Genomic DNA, 20534 nt, shown 5'->3' on the forward strand with positions numbered 1-20534 from the left:
TATATTTGAAATTAATATTTAGAAACAATTAAAATGTTCTGATTAAAGTTCATTCAGAAAGCAACGCTTAAAAACGTTCATTTGCATAAATGGTTAATCATTAGCAAGAAACTTAAAGTTGAAAACTTCAAGAGAATTCATTCATTTTTTTGTTAAAGAATCAAAATCAGGGACAATATCAACAAGTCTAGCAGAGATATAAGCACATATTCTTCAATTTCGGTTGTCAATGCTAAACTAGACACCCCGCCGCCTCCGCCTCGCCTCGCCTCCGTCTACGTCTACGTCTACTGGAACTCAACACCTACAAGGCCCACACGCCTTGCTCTTTCTCTGGCATTGACGTTGGCTCGCATACATGAGGTGACCTTAAGTCCGAACATGACCGGTCCTACACTTCTCAAAAATAATGAGTGAGTGAGTGAATTCAGTTTAACGCCGCTTTTAGCAACATTCCAGAAATATCACGCCGGGGGACACCTGAAATGGGCTTCACACATTGTACCCATCAAAAATAATGAATCAACAGATGTCAGGTGTGAGCAATCAATAAAATACCCATTAACAGAAATTAGATGTGTGATATGACAGTTTAATCCAACCCATCTCGATGAGAATGACTGACTAAGGTATTCCCCTTCAAAGATGGTGTCATTTGTATATCATGTTTTCTTTTCGCAAATGGCAGACAAAAAGGTGCATTTATGACATCTTATATTCATGGCTGGGCAAATATAAGAACTTTGGCATATAAAGCTTCATAATCTCACAGATGGGATAAGTGGGAAAGTATTTCGACAGTTCGTCGAATTGCAGCAATATACATCTGAGCAACAATCTATTGAAATCAGAAGATGGAAGTCACGTTGGCAAGAGTGAGTGAGTTTGGTTTTACGCCGCTTTTAGAAATATTTCAGCAATATCACGGCGGGGGTCACCAGAAATGGGCTTTACACATTGTACCCATGTCGGGAATCGAACCCGGGTCTTCGGCGTGACGAGCGACCCTTAACCATAAGGCTACCCGACCGCCTCCGTTCACAAGACGTCCCTGCAGAAAGGAAGCCACCGTGCCTATTAGTAACAGTGGTTTTGCAAAAGAAGGTTTGTATCCAAATATCTGTGGCGGTCCAAACGCTTGTTACAATGCCCGTATCTTCAGCTACTGGTGAGCGTTCGTTTAGTGCCAGGAGACGTATCAATACTTCATGGAAATGGGATATCAGTCACTTGTCCTTGTGGATTATTTAGGTTTATTTAAATCGTGGTGCATTGGTTTGCAATTTGTCAGAAAATGTAAACGTGGCATCATTCATAAAGAATACCTTTTAGAAACTGCTTGTTTGGTTCGCCTTTTTGTCATATCCCCATTTTTCTAATGTTCTGTCTTTGACAGCATTTATGTGCTTACACTTTAAATTCTTCTAGTTAGAAGGGTACTCGACATTCATTGACATATAAGGAACACATATCTTTGTTTGTGATATGTTAAACAAACTATTTCAAACCATATTGTAATCATAAGAGTGAGTGAGTATAATTTTACGCTGCTTTTAGCAATTTCCTTTTAGTGAGTGAGCGGGTGTGTGAGTGAGGTTTTACTGTGCTTTGAGCAATATTCCATCAATATCACAGGGGGAGGGGAGACACCTGAAATGGGCTTCACACATTTTGCCCACGTGGGGAATCAAACCCAGGTCTTCACTGTGACGAGTGAACACTTTAACCACTAGGCTACCCCACTGTGCCTAGTCATATCAGTGTGTATAATAGTATAGCAATAGTTTGATAGGTACCTTTACCGTCCTACCCTGACGGTTACCTGTATTATTGACTTGATGACAACACCAAACAGGTCCAACCCAAACTGTCATGGTGGTAAGCAAACACTTAACCAGTGGGCCACCACACAGCAACCTTAACAAATAATATCTTATGGTGGTGGACTGTTTCATTATCACAAAGAATATCTTCTCACCCAAACTATTTATTGGGGCTTCATGTTTCTCCTGAGTGAGTGAGTGAGTGAGTGAGTGAGTGAGTGAGTGAGTGAGTGTGAGAGTGAGTGAGTGAGTGAGTGAGTGAGTGAGTGAGTGAGGTTTAATGCCGCTTTTGAACAGCATTCCAGAGTTATATCGAAGGGTGCCAGATTAATGTGGGAGGAAAGCAAAAGGATGTTTACCACATTGGTGAAACAGCATGGACAGTATGGTGCTGACAAACCTAGAAACATCTGGGCGAACGAACGGGTATCAAACCCGCCATCATAGGTTTCTGCCTTGCCCAAGGGACACAACTCTACACAGCAAATTGCATCCTTTCTCAGAATTAATGTACCACTAAAATGATGTTAAAGTACACACGATATTTTTGCTGTGACTTGACCGCAGTTACATTGTCATGACCATTAACAGATTTACCATAGCAGATGAATTATAGTCATATAATATTGAGTGTCTTTTACTTATTTTGAGAAGTATATCCATGTATACAAACAAGACAGTTCATGGTTGGCGATTTTATTAACAAATGTATCAATGATATTTCTTTTTCTAAAAAATACATACACAATATACATATCGATACTGAGTGGGCTTGGCAGAGGTTAAAACAGACATAGTTTGCTACTGTACAACATACACCAAATAAAAGCAAAACATGTACAAATTAAAAAACAATACTTGCTTCCCACAAGTACAATGCTTGTTCACTCAGAACATATACACAAGTGTGGCCAGTACAGAGGGTCCTGCTTATGGCAACACAACTCAGTTTCCGAACAGTACCAACTGTACGTTATTCCACATCACGACATCCACAGAAATCTGAAGTTCTGTTTGAAATAATTTAATGGTATGCCTTTACACAATCAAACATCTTGTGGGCATACATTTCATTACTTCAATCATAACTGCAGATTCCTGTTGGTCACTAAGCAACTTTCTTGCAACACTGAACATAAAACATGTATTGGAACTTAAAATCTCTAGAACTGCCACATCCCCCTCAGCAACTGATCAACAAGCTGCGATTACTGCTTCCTATATTACTAACTCACAACTGATGTAAGTATAAAGGGCTATGTCTTGCCATAAATGCAATCACACATTCTTGTTCTTCTACTCTCAAACCAGTTACTTGTTAAATATAAGAGTATGGATTTGTTGCCATGGCTACATGTCCTCCCCAATGTTTCATCAGACCGATTCACAGTGGCAACAGTGCCTCAAGAAACAGAGCGATAATGCAGTGGTGTGCTCGTTATTTCATTAAAAGTACTTGCTTGTGTGGGTGTAGAATTTATTGCAGATTCTGGCAACGTTCCACCAATACTACACCAAGTGTTGCTACCACTCTACAATCCACACCTTTTCAATTTGTTCATTCCGTCAACGATTTGACCAAGTAAGTTTGTGTCTTGCCTGATTTTTATGGAGTTGTTACATCTACAAACGTGTGTTGACCATAAATATGGAATATACCTTGAAACTTTGTGTTGCGTTGTTTGTGTGCAGTGTCGTTGTACTGTAGATGAAGTGTTGTGGTGTCAGTGTTGTGTTGATGTACTGAAGATGAGCTGTTGAGGTGACAGTGTAGTCTTGATGTACTTTAAAGCTGTTGAGGTGTCAGTGTAGTCTTGATGTACTTTAAAGCTGTTGAGGTGACAGTGTAGTCTTGATGTACTTTAAAGCTGTTGAGGTGTCAGTGTAGTCTTGATGTACTTTAAAGCTGTTGAGGTGTCAGTGTAGTCTTGATGTACTTTAAAGCTGTTGAGGTGACAGTGTAGTCTTGATGTACTTTAAAGCTGTTGAGGTGACAGTGTAGTCTTGATGTACTTTAAAGCTGTTGAGGTGACAGTGTAGTCTTGATGTACTTTAAAGCTGTTGAGGTGTCAGTGTAGTCTTGATGTACTTTAAAGCTGTTGAGGTGACAGTGTAGTCTTGATGTACTTTAAAGCTGTTGAGGTGTCAGTGTAGTCTTGATGTACTTTAAAGCTGTTGAGGTGACAGTGTAGTCTTGATGTACTTTAAAGCTGTTGAGGTGACAGTGTAGTCTTGATGTACTTTAAAGCTGTTGAGGTGTCAGTGTAGTCTTGATGTACTTTAAAGCTGTTGAGGTGTCAGTGTAGTCTTGATGTACTTTAAAGCTGTTGAGGTGACAGTGTAGTCTTGATGTACTTTAAAGCTGTTGAGGTGTCAGTGTAGTCTTGATGTACTGTAGAGGTGTCATGGTGTCAAGTGTTGTGTTGATGTACTGCAGAGGTGTCATGGTGTCAAGTGTTGTGTTGATGTACTGTAGAGATGTTGTGGTGTTAGTGTTGTGTTGATGTAGTGTAGAGGTGTCATGGTGTCAAGTGTTGTGTTGATGTACTGTAGAGGTGTCATGGTGTCAAGTGTTGTGTTGATGTACTGTAGAAGTGTCATGGTGTCAAGTGTTGTGTTGATGTACTGCAGAGGTGTCATGGTGTCAAGTGTTGTGTTGATGTACTGTAGAGGTGTCATGGTTGCTCTTCACTCAGTACTGGCCGCTCCATCCATTGGTCAGACTTCTGTAGATCTTACAGTCTACCAGCGTACGTCAATGGACTACAAACATGTCACATAAATAGCTGTGCTTACTTTGGGGAAATGAATAACTACTGTATGCACTTCTCAGCAATGCTTATTGAGGCACTACTCAACACTGCTTACAGTGAGGCACTGCTCAAAACTGCATACAGTGAGGCACTGCTCAACACTGCTTACAGTGAGGCACTACTCAACACTGCTTACAGTGAGGCACTGCTCAACACTGCATACAGCGAGGCACTGCTTAACACTGCATACAGCGAGGCACTGCTCAACACTGCAGACAGCGAGGCACTGGTCAACACTGCTTACAGCGAGGCACTGGTCAACACTGCTTACAGCGAGGCACTGGTCAACACTGCTTACAGCGAGGGACTGCTCAACACTGCATACAGCGAGGCACTGCTTAACACTGCATACAGCGAGGCACTGCTCAACACTGCATACAGCGAGGCACTGGTCAACACTGCTAACAGCGAGGGACTGCTTAACACTGCATATTGAGGCACTGCTCCACACTGTTTACAGCGAGGCACTGCTCAACACTGCATACAGCGAGGCACTGCTCAACACTGCATACAGCGAGGCACTGGTCAACATTGCTTACAGTGAGGGACTGCTTAACACTGCATACAGCGAGGCACTGCTCCACACTGTTTACAGCGAGGCACTGCTCAACACTGCATACAGCGAGGCACTGCTCAACACTGCATACAGCGAGGCACTGGTCAACACTGTTTACAGCGAGGCACTGCTCAACACTGCATACAGCGAGGCACTGCTCCACACTGTTTACAGCGAGGCACTGCTCAACACTGCATACAGCGAGGCACTGCTCAACACTGCATACAGCGAGGCACTGGTCAACATTGCTTACAGCGAGGCACTGCTTAACACTGCATACAGCGAGGCACTGCTCAACACTGCATACAGTGAGGCACTGCTCAACACTGCATATTGAGGCACTGCTCCACATTGCTTACAGTGAGGCAGTGCTCAACACTGCATACAGTGAGGCACTGCTCAACACTGCATACAGCGAGGCACTGCTTAACACTGCATATTGAGGCACTGCTCCACATTGCTTACAGTGAGGCACTGCTCAACACTGCATATTGAGGCACTGCTCCACATTACTTACAGTGAGGCACTGCTCAACACTGCATACAGTGAGGCACTGCTCATCACTGCATACAGCCATGCATCATACACACTGACACTACATCAATTCTTTTTACAACTTGATATCTCTGCAGCGCCTCTTACATCATAACGCTAACGATTTCAGTGTCTCCTGAAACAGAAGACAATCTGCACCATCTATCTATTTTGGCACAATTTCTTCAGCAATCAAGAATTCTGTCCAAACTTCCCCATGTCCTTGCATCCAGATCCCGTTTGTGAAGCAGGTTCGTGTTTCTGGGTGAGTGAATACAGTCCGAACTGGACATCGACTTGACATCCCACCTTCAGATGTATCTCTTCAGGGCTTCCAAGGCGTCACGTTTCACCTCAGTCACAGATAGCGCCACAGCCGCCAGGCATCTGCTTTAGCACTATCCAGAATCCATTCCACACGAGTTCTTGTCACAACTGACTAAGATCATCAGACAAATTAATGGAAACTAATCGAAATCTTCACTAAGTAAAACTGAAATAAACTAGAGCAACACAAGAATACTGCTGTTGATCGCCACTGTTGTAAATGTTGTCTCGGGCTGGTAGTATCACAGAAACGTTTCACATCCGCTACGCTGATGTCGACATCATGTAATGAGGGACTGGGACGCCATGGCCAACATCTTGAAAGATCGTGTCAGTTTGTCGTTGGGGTGTTGTGCCATGAAGAGTTTCAGTTTCTGGGTTAGTCCGTTCAACACTCCATGCATATGTTCTGCAGTTAAGGGGTGGTTGGGGTCCAAACTTATCACTGCCTCCTCCAGGTATCTGAAAATGACAGCCATAGTGCGATGAATTAGCGATACATTACCATGGTAGAGTCAACACATACTTACGTTGCTTCATACTTAAACCATAATATTTTCGGTTCATCGCAGCATTATTCCAGCTATCTGATGGCGGTCTTTAAATAATTGAGTCTGTACCAGACAATCCAGTGATTGACATCATTGACATGGATCCACGCAATTTGGATATGATGACATGCAACAACCAAGTCAGTGAGTCTGACCACCCGATCCCGTTAGTCGCATCTTATGACAATCATGGGTTGCTGAAGGCCGGGAATTGAACCACTCTGATTGATTCCACTCACACTATTCTCTAAATCACGGAGGCGATCAAAGGATCATCATTTGAGCACTTAGAGTTACTGACATAATGTTATTAATGACACAGTCAGCAATATGTGTGTGTGTGTGTGTGTGTGTGTGTGTGTGTGTGTGTGTGTCTGTGTGTGTGTGTGTGTGTGTGTGTGTGTGTGTGTGTGTGTGTGTGTGTGTGTGTCACTGATGCCAATTTATAGTGCTAGCCCACTGAGATACCATGCCGCAGTTTAACATGAATACCCCACTCAGACACAGTATACTGACTCCAAGCCGACCAGTTCTTGTTTTAGCCCCTTAATGCCGAGCGCCAGACAGGGTTACAACAAGTACCATCTTTTAACGTCTTTTGGTATGACGCGGCCAGGGTTCGAACCCCGGACCTTCCGCTCTCCGGGCGGACGCTCTACCACTTGACCACGGAGGCGGTGACACATAATGGGCCTAGTCACTGATCCACTGTTACCCACAACCACCAGTGAGAAGCTGGGGACCTTTCCTTACCAAAATCCCTATCAAAATCAAATATTGCAAAATATGTTGTAATTAGCATTCCAAGTTCACAACTAAAAATAGCCGCCACAAACATGTATCTACAGCTAGTGTTTCCATATATACTTGTTCTGAAATATTCAACATCAAGAATTTTCCACATGATTTGACATAAATATATGTATTTTGATACTTATCGTATCGTGGCCTTTGTATCGTTTCACCCCAATGGGTTGTGGTTCTAGGTAAACATCTCACTTGATCTTAAGCTCGGTGTGTGAGGTGAAGTCTGCGGAGAGCTGGTTGACGAGGGACAGAAGCACTGGCTGTTTGAGGGGGCAGGGATCCTGGCCGAAAACCAGGGACGGGTTCACATTCTCACACGTGAACATCACAAGCTCAAGGTTAGATGCTGACAGCGCCTGCAAACACACATAAACAGGGTGAAGTTAGCCACATCCACTGAAGCTACTGATTCCATTAAAATCAAATCAGGAAAGGCAGAAGACTTTTCCAGATCAATAACAAGCAAGCTGCTGGTTAGATATTAACTACTCAAAAGCAGTGAATAACTAGTTTTCGCCTGATTTAAATATTGTTGCTTATACACAACCTTTGAAAAACTAACCAGCTGATGGCTTGTTTTCAGTTAATCGAAAAATATACTGAAAAAAGAAACCTGTTAGCTCAGCTCCTTCAATACAACTTGAGCCGCAACCCCAACCAAAACATACTATGCCTGTACAGTTTAACAACAGTTACGTCCCTTTGCCCTGATTATGTCCCTTATCTTGCTGTGCTAGTTTTCAGAATCCTGTGTACATCGTATGGCAATGCATGTTTCTTCAACCTTACATCAGCTAACTGGAAAGTATGTGAAGAGTTAAATCCCTTTAACTTGTTAAGTGTTCTCTCACTCTGACAGCACATGACCCTCAAATTTGATGGCATTTAATAGTTTCCTTCTTGTTACTTGTTTCATTTTACACACAATCATACAGATCACAGTTGGTGTTCTTATCCATTACTATCCATATCCCTAATATCCATACTGAGCAGCCATTGTTGCCATCTAATCCCCATTCTGATTTCCATGTAAGACAAGCATGGAGTTTTGAAGACATATTCTATCTTGCAATCTGGGTAGGGATTCTCAGACATTTAAAAAATTATACAAATACAGAGATCCAGATAAGCTGTGTATCTGCGTAAAAAACGCATCAGAAATGCAGAAATATGCAGTAAAATAAAATCCAAGTGTATCAAATACGCAACGAACATTACAGATAAGCTACAAAAATAAAACTTGTGCGTATATTCAAAATATTGTGAAGTAACCCTGCGTATTCGATTGGCAAATCAGCAACTTATTTTGAAATTATAAACGGGCATTCCGTCAACCTTGCCAAACTCCACGATGACAGTTACATCATGATCATTTGCCATCACACTTGTGGAAGTATCATGGTATATTTGAGTCCTATAAAGCTCTCGAACCCACACAACACCAGTTTGCAGGGACTAGATGAATAGTGTTTTTAAATATTTAACTTAAATACCCACATGTGTAAAAACTAGTGGGTAACAGAAATTTGAATACCCAGATAGAATTACTGATACGCAGTGATTTTAAAATGCATGGGTAAAACACCCACAACACCAAAAGCTTATCTGGAGCTCTGCAAATACTATTGATTACAGAGTCATCAATGGCTCCCAGAAAAGATCCTCAACCAAATTAACAGACTCAAGCTACAAGGAACCCAGAGTCAGAACAGGAATCCTGAGCAGCACACAACAGGAACAATAAGACCAAAACAAACTGAAAAATAGATTTCAGGGATCGCTAATATTTTTCATAGTGACGACTGAGCACAAAATTTCACGAAAATATCCCCAAGAATATGCATAATCCCTAACTTTCTGTGTTCTGTATATATGTTCGTCCCAGGAATGTTAAATGATCGCATAAATGCTCACAGTTTGGAAAGCTTCGTTGATGTTGCCGAGTCTCACAGCGTTGATCACGGATGTCCGCAGAGTCTGTAGGTGGCCGAGGTCTGGGGATATCTGTACCGGCGTCGCAGCGCCTGACCGCACGTAGTTCATGAGCTGGTCGGAGAGACTGGCACCATGCTCCCTGACTGCCACGCTGACCTCTTCCTTCACCGCCTCACGCACATGGTTGAGTGTCTTCTCCTGCAGGCTGAACATAACACACTCATGTACACGAGAGCTGGCAGTATGTTTAGGGTAGTGAATACTGGCTCCCCCCCATGACATTACAGACCACCCAAACAAGAGGTTGACAGCATGAGTGAGTAACAATGACACAGTCAGGTCATATACTGGAACCACCCAATCCCCAAAACTAGAGCTTGACAGCATGAGTGGGTAGCAACGACACAGTCAGGTCATATACTGGAACCACCCAATCCCCCAAACTAGAGGTTGACAGCATGAGTGAGTAACAACGACACAGTCAGGTCATATACTGGGACCACCCAATCCCCCAAACAAGAGGTTGACAGCATGAGTGGGTAGCAACGACAGTCAGGTCACATACTGGGAACACCCCATTCCCCCAAACAAGAGGTTGACAGCATGAGTAAGTAACAACGACACAGTCAGGTCATATACTGGGACCACCCAATCCCCTAAACTAGAGGTTGACAGCATGAGTGAGTAACACAACACACTCGGGTCATTTACTGGGACCAACCAATCCCCCAAACTAGAGGTTGACAGCATGAGTGAGTAACAACGACACTGTAAGGTCATTTACTGGGACTACGTAATCCCCCAAACTAGAGGTTGACAGCATGAGTGAGTAACAACGACACTGCTAGGTCAGTTACTGGGACCAACCAATCCCCATCTTAGTCAACTCTTACATCAAGGACAGAATGCTAGAACCAATCTGCCCCCCAAATCCCCATGGAAAACTGAATAGTTAGTTTACTTTGCCAGTGCGTTCTGCAGGCTGGTGTTGAGTTCGGACTGTAGCGTATTCAGGATCTCCGTCTTCATCTCGCCGGACGTCACCTGGAAGTTGTCCACCAGAGACTGCAGCTGCTTGACAATGGGGTCACGGGATTCCTGGTGGCGCTGTCGGATACGCTCGAGGTGACCCTCCAGCTGACCCGCATCTGAGGGGAATAAACCAAGAGTCAGTGAGAATATTGCTGAAACTGCATTACTAATCTTGCAGCTATTCGCAGGGACCTAGGAGACAGGTGTCCGAGTTTGAGGAGTCTGGGACCACGCTTCATAAAGGGATCGCAAGAGCAAGGCTGTTGTCAGACTTTCTTAAACAATGGGACTGACAGCAGTCCTAGCGCAATGATGGGGCCAGCACAGTGGGAGAGGTGGACTTAATGCTGCTTTGAACAGTATCTCAAGAATCAAGAGCAGCGGGATGGTAAGCGAGTATGGTGAGTAGTATTAAGTGCCACTCTGAGACCATCTTGCTCATATCACAGCATGGCACAGTACACTATTGTCATCAAGCCTATAATTCATTATGGGATATTCTATGCAATGTCTGAAAAACTTGACAAACACATAAAAACATAACATGTCAGCTGAGATGAGACTCATCAGTGTTAAAATTTAGGATAAAGTCAAAGATAGGGAGGGGTCCTGAAACTAAAATAGAATAGTCCCCAGGACCTCATTTCACAGCTTCTTCATATCAGAATTATTTGAACATTGTGTTTTAATACTGAACTTGATTCAATAATTGAAAGTTAAGCGTTCAGGCCCCTACCTCATTATTGTTCCTGTTATCAGTAAAATGCAAGTCAACTTGACCAAGCCATCACATTAGTTATAACTGTATCAAAATTCATTGGGAAACTAATATTCCCCTTTGGGGACTTTTAACTGACATCTGCTGCAGACTGGGCCGAATATCGTCAAGATAAACTCCTGCAAAGTTCATGATAAGTTTGTATGTTTGTTTGTTTGTTTTAACTGACATCTGCTGCAGACTGGCCCGAATATCGTCAAGATAAACTCCTGCAAAGTTCGTGATAAGTTTGTATGTTTGTTTGTTTGTTTGTTTGTTTTAACTGGCATCTGCTGCAGACTGGGCCGAATATCGTCAAGATAGACTCCTGCAAAGTTCATGATAAGTTTGTATGTTTGTTTGTTTGTTTGTTTAACTGACATTTGCTGCAGACTGGGCCAAATATCGTCAAGATAAACTCCTGTAAAGTTCATGATAAGTTTGTATGTTTGTTTGTTTGTTTTAATTGACATCTGCTGCAGACTGGGCCGAATATCGTCAAGATAAACTCCTGCAAAGTTCATGATAAGTTTGTATGTTTGTTTGTTTGTTTATTTGTTTGTTTAACTGACATTTGCTGCAGACTGGGCCAAATATCGTCAAGATAAACTCCTGTAAAGTTCATGATAAGTTTGTATCTTTGTTTGTTTGTTTTAATTGACATCTGCTGCAGACTGGGCCAAATATCGTCAAGATAAACTCCTGCAAAGTTCATGATAAGTTTGTATGTTTGTTTGTTTGTTTTAACAGACATCTGCTGCAGACTGGGCCGAATATCCTCAAGATAAACTCCTGCAAAGTTCATGATAAGTTTGTATGTTTGTTTGTTTTAACTGACATCTGCTGCAGACTGGCCCGAATATCCTCAAGATAAACTCCTGCAAAGTTCATGGTAAGTTTGTATGTTTGTTTGTTTGTTTGCTTGTTGTATAACGCCATATTCAGCACTATTCCAGCTATATGAATCATTATCTGTTAATAATCTAGACCAGACAATCCAATGATTGAGACATCATGAGCATCGATCTACACGATTGGGCAATTACAGTGACATGCATCAACCAAGTCACCGAGTCTGACAACCCGATCCATTTAGACGCCTCTTACATGCATAGTCGCCCTTTTCGACAACAAGGGGTTGCTGAAGACCAATTCTACACAGGATGTTCATAGGTCTCATAAGTAACAATATCATCCTCCATCAACTTCACAGGTGACATATACTCACATTCGGTGGTGCCCCTCTGGAAGGCCTCGTTAACCTGCAGGAACATACTCTGAGAGGCTCGCTCAAACGATGGAACGACCATGTTCTGGAAGGCCTCTCTGTAGGCAGCTTGTATGGGGGCCTGGATGGCACTGCCGGTTGCATTGGCTATAGCCTCCACTGTTTGCTGAAACAGAACATCCATGTCTCAGACTGAACAACCAGGCTGTAGTCGCCCTACAGTGACATGCAATCCACCAACACTGAGTCTGGCCACCTGACATAGCTTAGTTTTGTTGGTTTGTTGTTTAACGCCGCACTCAGCAATATTCCAGCTATATGACGGTGGTCTGTTAATAATTGAGTCTGGACCAGACAATCCAGTGATTGATGTCATGAACATCGATCCACGCAATTTGGATCGATGACATGCATCAACCAAGTTGAGAGGCTGACCACCCGATCCGGTCAGTCGCCTCTTATTACAAGGATAGTGGCCTTTTACGGCAAGCATGGGTTGCTGAAGACCTATTCTACCCCAGGTCTTCACGGGCCGACATAGCTTAGTGCTTCCTACAGTGAGCAACAAGTGCATGGAATCTATTCTACACTGAGAAATAAAGAAGATGCTTTTGTTTGTCTAATGTCTTGCTCAGCAATATTCCAGCTTCATGACAGTGGCCAGCAAATAATCAAGTCTGGACCATACTATCCAGGGTTGATTATTCTGAGCAACAATGAATGCTGTTGGGTTTGATGACACCATTCAACCAAGTCACAGAGTCTGACCACCCGATCCATTTGTCAACTTATGTGACCGGCATAGGTTGCTGGGGACTTATCAACCAGGGACCCCATTAGGGGTAGTCCCATTGGACACAAAACAATATGAATGTATGACTGGCGAAAACTGTTTTGATTGCATATTAAATGGAGCTGGTATTACTATTCTAATAAAAATACAATAAGAGTTCAAAGCATTAAGTTCCATTTCAAACACGGAACTACCAATGCGCATTTTTTACATTTATCATTGGGTAACCAATACTATTTCACTTATCTATTTATCACTTTATTGGGTATTTCCCAAAACTAGTGAACATTTTAAGATTTAAAAAAAATGAAATAATGTTTCAGATGTATATAACTGTTCTAAATATATAAGCTTGACTCAGAAAGTAAATTAGCTCATAATTATATTTCGGAAATTAGCTCCTTTGTACACACGCAAGTTAATTGAAAGTAATTGGGTTTTGAATATGGGGGGGGGGTATCTTATGCAAATATGCTGCTTATCTGTAGCTCTGAGGTTTTAGTGATGTTTGTGTGACATGCTCAATGCGGATGTTGCTCACAATATTAAACACTGGATTGAAGCCTCGATTCTTTACAGACTGCCATCATTGAGCAGGCCCATGGCAAGCCTGTGTTTAAATCTGATCAACTCATGTAAATATAATTGAAATCAAAAGAGAATCTCTGTAAGTGACCTGTTACTATGGGCATAGCTTGCTGAGGAGCAGTTCTAAGCAGGACTCTCCACGAGGTTGACTACATGACTTACCCGAGACCTGACCATCTTAGCGATGTTGTCTTTGAGTAGTACATCAGTGGCAGTGAGCTTGTGTGCCAGATCTTGATGAAGCTGATCTTTCACTGGATCTAAGATTTTCGTCACCGCTACAACAAATCAGGTAAAATTTGCTTGAAAATCTTCTCATGATAATTCTACACACGTACTACAGGGCACTGATAATGCTACAACTGCTACCCCACCATAAGAACTAGTTGAATTTTGTAACTTAATAACACTAAATTGCTATAGCAATAGTGAGTGAGTTGGGTTTAACGTTGCTTTTAACATTATTCCAGTTTTATCACGGCGTGTCAGCTTAATGTGGGAGAAAGCCCAAAGTGATGCAGGTCTTTGGTGAAACCCACAAACACGGGTATGGTGCTGACAAACCTAGAAACATAATCGGGGCGAACCGGGGTTCGAACCCACAATCACAGGGTTCTGGCGTGCCCAAGGGACGCATCTCTGCACAGCGAATCGAAGCGCCTTAGACGACTAGGCGACCCGTGCTTTCCTACAGCAATAAGATGGCTTGCTTGAAACTGAGGCAAGAAAGAGATTATACAGCAAGATGAGCAAGTGTACATCATTATCCAATATCTAGACCAATAATGCCTTCCACTCACTGGGGACCACCGTGTTCTTCATCTCAGCACGGACAGCCCTCTCCAGGTTGTTGGTGATGGCCTGACTGACGGACTGCGTCACTGTGGTCTGCAGCCTCTCCTGTTCCTGCCGATGTCGGCCCTCTGTGCGGGTCATTACATCTTGTAACGTCTGAGGTGCAGTCGTTAAGGACAGGTATGTTCAAGCATTGAATACAATCACACTGTGTCCCGTGGATTTCATTTTCGCTAACAATATCCACAGGGAACAAATAAAAAGATTGCGAAAATCACATTAGTATCTGGAATCAAAGTCAGATGCTCAAACCACACAGTTACTCCCTTTTTGAACCATTTTTTACTTTCTATAAAAAGAAATACAGAACAACAAATAAATATTTGTCTCAAACCACTTGAAACTTCATGTCATAATGCCATGACTGTATGAGCTCCCTTAAGTTCGTGTGGAATAGTCATTGTGTTCCATTATGCATCGCTACTGCCATGACAGTATTCTACAAGACCCTAAACTCAAACTCTTAATTCTCAACTCCTTGTATTTCAATGTGCATCTCCCCTGCATAGCAGACAGAGGTGAGGTGAAATAGGGAATCTGTTTGTACCTGTCCACAACTGAGATAGCAAGCATATGTTTAACATCAATACCCCACTCAGACCGAAATAACTGCCTGCCCACTGCCGAAATAACTGCCAGCCCACCTTCCAGCCTCACGCCTATAACTTTTCTGTCGGGCTGTATGAAATTTTCCTCCACCTGCCAGGCTGTCTAGCAGATAATTTTAAGACTACTTACGTTTTCGGTTTTATTATGACTTCTCATAGATTCTCAAGTAATTGTTTACATTATTTCAAATGAACCAAGGCGCGATTTGTCTTATTTTTCGCTATTTTCAATATTTATAATGTCTGAATGCGCGCAGGTAACTTTGAAGATGGGCAGGGAACATTTAGGGGGCACATGCCAGACTGACTTGTTGGGTTTTTAAATTATTTTAAACACTGACTCAGACACAATATACTGACTCAGAACTGACCAGTCCATGTTTTCCCCCTTAATGCTGAATGCCAGGCAACAAAAAGTACCATCTCTTAACGTCTTTTGATATGATGGGGTCTGGGATTGAACCACCGACCTTCCGATCCCTGTGTAGAAACGGTCGTGGTCGCAGAGACAACTGATATGAAGGATATTCTGCCTGCCAAGGTGCTGTGTGAGAACCCGCTCTATCCGTGACGTCATGACATCCTCGATCCTCTGCATCTGTTCCTGCAGGCCGGGCTGCGTGGCGGCGACCTGCTGCAGGCGCCACTGCTCCTCCTTCTGTTGCTGCAGCTCCAGCTGCTGGTCGTGTTGCCGCGCGATCTGCTGCTGCAGCTCCGTGATGTGCATCTGCTGCGCCTGCAGCACCGCCGTCATGTCCTGCATGTTCTTCTGCATCTGTAGCAGGGGAGAAGCATTGTCAGTAAGGGAATGTTATCTTATGCCACTGTCTGAAATAACTGCCTGCCCGCCTGTTGGGCAGAAAATAAATTTCCTCCACCTGCCAGACTGTCTAAGACTACTTACATATTCAGTTTTATTTTAACTCCTCGTAGATTCTCAATTAATTGTTTGCAACATTTCAACTGAATCAAAAAGTATTGGAGTTACACTAATCATAGTGCTAGATTCGCCTTGTGCAAGTTGGCCTCGCTCCTTATTGAGGAAATCTATCAGATATGAATATTCACTGCATGTTGTGGTTCCCTTCACCAACTTCATATGTTTTGTTATTTTCTGCAGTCAGCTATATCACAGGGCACTGAAATTAATCAAACGTGGGCCAGACAAACCAATGATTAATATACCACTCAATTCTTGATAGGGATATTTTATCTTTCAATGCTTATCGCCATCAAAAGCTCGAGCAGCATATTATGAGCGTCCCACGCCATCAGCTCACAATGAAGCACATCACCGAGTCTGACCAGCCGATCAAGCTCTGTTGTCTCTTACAACAAGCAATGGTGTGCCAGTGACTCATTCTAACCCAGCTCCATACAGGGGCCTTGACAGACTCTCCTGTACATTCATGGTGGATCATGTGCTCCGGTCTCTCACCTCCCTCCATGACTCCCGATCTACCCCCGCTCGAACAGCCGCCGTAACAGCCTCACTGAAAACACAACATGTATACTTCACTTGATTTCACCTATTCATCATTTATTTGGGCTTCTGCCTAGCAACCCTGTATATGTCAGTGAATAACCAGGAGTTGTTTCGTCAAAGAGAACTGAGCTAGGATGTGTAGTATGGAAATGTTACATGTAGATATTGTCTAAGGACGCTGCTGTGCAATATTTCTATTACCTTGATCCATAGGCAGACCGTGGGGACTGCTTCACTTTGCCTATCCTTTCAGCTAACCTTGGCGACATTCTGAAACAAGAACTACTTAAAATTTTCATGCCCACAAAAGTAGAGGCACATCAACTGAGAGGACACAAATTATTGCATCATATACCATCCTTCACACATTGTACCCATGTGATGAATGAACGTTTTAACTACCAGGCCACCCTCTTCTCACCCCTCCGTCCCCACCCAAGGTTTTTACTACCAAGCTACCCTCCACCCCCATCCCCACCCCTTCATCCCCACCCAAGGTTTTAACAACCAGGCCACCCTCTTCTCACCCCTCCATCCCCACCCAAGGTTTTTACTACCAGGCTACCCTCCACCCCTTCATCCCCACCCAAGGTTTTAACAACCAGGCCACCCTCTTCTCACCCCTCCGTCCCCACCCAAGGTTTTTACTACCAGGCTACCCTCCACCCCCATCCCCACCCAAGGTTTTAACTACCAGGCTACCCTCCACCACCATCCCCACCCAAGGTTTTAACTACCAGGCTACCCTCCACCACCATCCCCACTCCTTCATCCCCACCCAAGGTTTTAACTACCAGGCTACCCTCCACCACCATCCCCACTCCTTCATCCCCACCCAAGGTTTTAACTACCAGGCTACCCTCCACCCCCATCCCCACTCCTTCATCCCCACCCAAGGTTTTAACTACCAGGCTACCCTCCATCCCCATCCCCACCCCTTCATCCCCACCCAAGGTTTTAACTACCAGGCTACCCTCCACCACCATCCCCACTCCTTCATCCCCACCCAAGGTTTTAACTACCAGGCTACCCTCCATCCCCATCCCCACCCCTTCATCCCCACCCAAGGTTTTAACTACCAGGCTACCCTCCACCACCATCCCCACTCCTTCATCCCCACCCAAGGTTTTAACTACCAGGCTACCCTCCATCCCCATCCCCACCCCTTCATCCCCACCCAAAATTTTAACTACCAGACTACCCTCCACCCCCATCCCCACCCAAGGTTTTAACTACCAGGCTACCCTCCACCCCCATCCCCACCCAAGGTTTTAACTACCAGACTACCCTCCACCCCCGTCCCCACCCAAGGTTTTAACTACCAGGCTACCCTCCATCCCCATCCCCACCCAAGGTTTTAACTACCAGACTACCCTCCACCCCCATCCCCACCCAAGGTTTTAACTACCAGGCTACCCTCCACCCCCATCCCCACCCAAGGTTTTAACTACCAGACTACCCTCCACCCCCGTCCCCACCCAAGGTTTTAACTACCAGACTACCCTCAACCCCCATCCCCACCCAAGGTTTTAACTACCAGGCTACCCTCCACCCCCATCCCCACCCAAGGTTTTAACTACCAGGCTACCCTCCATCCCCATCCCCACCCCTTCATCCCCACCCAAGGTTTTAACTACCAGGCTACCCTCCACCCCCATCCCCACCCCTTCATCCCCACCCAAGGTTTTAACTACAAGGCAACCCTCTTCTCATCCCTCCACTCCTATCCCCACCCCTCCACCCCCACCCAGGGTTTCAACTACCAGGCTACCCTCTTCTCACCCCTCCACCCCCACCCAAGGTTTTAACTACAAGGCTACCCTCTTCTCACCCCTCCACCCCACCCAAGGTTTTAACTACCAGGCTACCCTCTTCTCACCCCTCCACCCCCACCCAAGGTTTTAACTACAAGGCTACCCTCTTCTCACCCCTCCACCCCACCCAAGGTTATAACTACCAGGCTACCCTCTTCTCACCCCTCCACCCCCACCCAAGGTTTTAACTACCAGGCTACCCTCTTCTCACCCCTCCACCCCCACCCAAGGTTTTAACTACCAGGCTACCCTCTTCTCACCCCTCCACCCCCACCCAAGGTTTTAACTACCAGGCTACCCTCTTCTCACCCCTCCACCCCACCCAAGGTTTCAACTACCAGGCTACCCTCTTCTCACCCCTCCACCCCCATCCCCACCCCTCCGACCCCCACTCAAGGTTTAAACTACCAGGCTACCCTCTCTCCCATCCCCCCCTCCCCCACCCAGGGTTTCAACTACCAGGCTACCCTCTTCTCATCCCTCCACCCCCACCCAAGGTTTCAACTACCCGGCTACCCTCTTCTCACCCCTCCACCCCCATCCCCACCCCTCCACCCCCACTCAAGATTTTAACTACCAGGCTACCCTCTCCCCCATCCCCTCCTCCCACAGCCTTCCTGGTGCTAAGGTTCAGTTTTCTTTCCTTATGAACCAAAGCGCTACGACGGCTGTATTTCTATGTTACGGTATGGGAGTTACGGTCACCTTAGTGCTAAGATAGCTTGGTACAACGGCTACCAGGTTTCTTTACTTATGGACTTACTGGTTCTGTTGCTCTTCCTCGCTGCCCTCCTCAACAACTTCAATCTCCTCCTCAATCTCGGCTTCATCATCGCCATCATCACCTTCTTCCTCATCATCGTCATCGTCATCATCCTGGGTCTCCTCCCTTGAGCTGAGAGTAAACAGTTCTAAGTTAGGAACATGACTGTGAGACGTACATATGCCAGTCAGATGAGAGCATGATGTGTTGGGAGGCAACATCCATGCTACTTTTGGACCTAACCAGTCTATACACTGTTATGGATGCAGCAATGTTCGTTGAAAGACACCACCAACAATGGTAAGGGTATAGATTTTTCACCAGAGCCCCAGCCAGTCATGTTTAATGTTCCTCATTTTGGTTTTGATGCTTGATGCTACTGTGCTCAGCGTTAAACTAAACTACCTGTACAACCCTACAGAGGACTGGAGTTATTATTTATCTGTTAAAAGACAGAAACCATACAGTTTCGTATGATCATGGTTTTAATGCTTTCTGTAATCTGGTGTTTCTAATTCCCAAACCCACACACACACACACCCACACACACACACACACACACACACACACACATTCCCCACACCACCACACACACACAAACCTACACACACACCACACACACACTTACACTCACACACAGACACTCACACTCACACTCCACAAACAGAAGATAGGTAGCTCTGTCACAACTTACCTGTTGTCCCGTACCACAGCCTCTGATGACAGATTTTGGTTAACTCCAGGTACATCTGGTGGTTTGGGCCAGGCACGGGGAACATGTAACTCCTCTCCAGTTGTCTCCCCCTCCTGGAACTCTTCAGCCTCACCCCCTTCCTCCTCAACAGCAACATAGCTTTCACCTGATACACAAAATACAACAACTTATACACAATACATCAGGGCAAAACCTAAAGCAATTTCTACTCAAGCATTTTTAGGTAAGGACGACTTTGTTTAAAATGATGAGACAAAGACCTTTATAAAATACTAAATACAGTTCGAAAAACAGGGTCATTAAAATATCAAAGACAAATTTGGATAATTTGTCTCGAATGAAGCTGATAAATATTTTCCAATACACAATGGACCCACATAAACAAACACATCCACCATGTCATCAAACTCACATAAACTGAAAGAGTAAATAATATCAGTAAACTACATTTATAACGAACATATTATAACGAACTGACGGATATAATATCAAACTTAGTTTTTGGTCCCTGACATTTGCTGTATATATGCTTAAATATGGTTATAACAA

The 20534-nt window shown here is 44.2% G+C and overlaps 1 protein-coding gene across 2 annotated transcripts in view; it reads right to left on the minus strand.

The window, feature by feature from the left end:
- Positions 1 to 2503: 2503 nt before the first annotated feature.
- LOC124147665 (enhancer of mRNA-decapping protein 4-like) overlaps positions 2504 to 20534 on the minus strand; it is a 44196-nt gene continuing 26165 nt past the window's right edge. Inside the window, exons 19-30 of one of the 2 annotated variants that reach the window (XM_048397406.1) lie at positions 19965 to 20130; positions 19271 to 19402; positions 16895 to 16975; positions 16646 to 16700; positions 15736 to 15982; positions 14545 to 14700; positions 13907 to 14022; positions 12364 to 12529; positions 10308 to 10494; positions 9326 to 9551; positions 7604 to 7767; positions 2504 to 6515 (exon numbers count right to left, since the gene is read on the minus strand). In XM_048397406.1, coding sequence (XP_048253363.1) covers positions 6335 to 6515; positions 7604 to 7767; positions 9326 to 9551; positions 10308 to 10494; positions 12364 to 12529; positions 13907 to 14022; positions 14545 to 14700; positions 15736 to 15982; positions 16646 to 16700; positions 16895 to 16975; positions 19271 to 19402; positions 19965 to 20130 — 1877 coding nt within the window. In that variant the 3' untranslated portion in view covers positions 2504 to 6334. The remainder of the gene's footprint in view (positions 6516 to 7603; positions 7768 to 9325; positions 9552 to 10307; positions 10495 to 12363; positions 12530 to 13906; positions 14023 to 14544; positions 14701 to 15735; positions 15983 to 16645; positions 16701 to 16894; positions 16976 to 19270; positions 19403 to 19964; positions 20131 to 20534) is intronic. The other variant, XM_048397407.1, reaches the window with a different exon arrangement.

This window comes from Haliotis rufescens, unplaced genomic scaffold, assembly GCF_023055435.1.
Source record: "Haliotis rufescens isolate VD_foot unplaced genomic scaffold, xgHalRufe1.0.p SCAF_17, whole genome shotgun sequence".
Taxonomy (NCBI): Eukaryota; Metazoa; Mollusca; class Gastropoda; order Lepetellida; family Haliotidae; genus Haliotis; species Haliotis rufescens.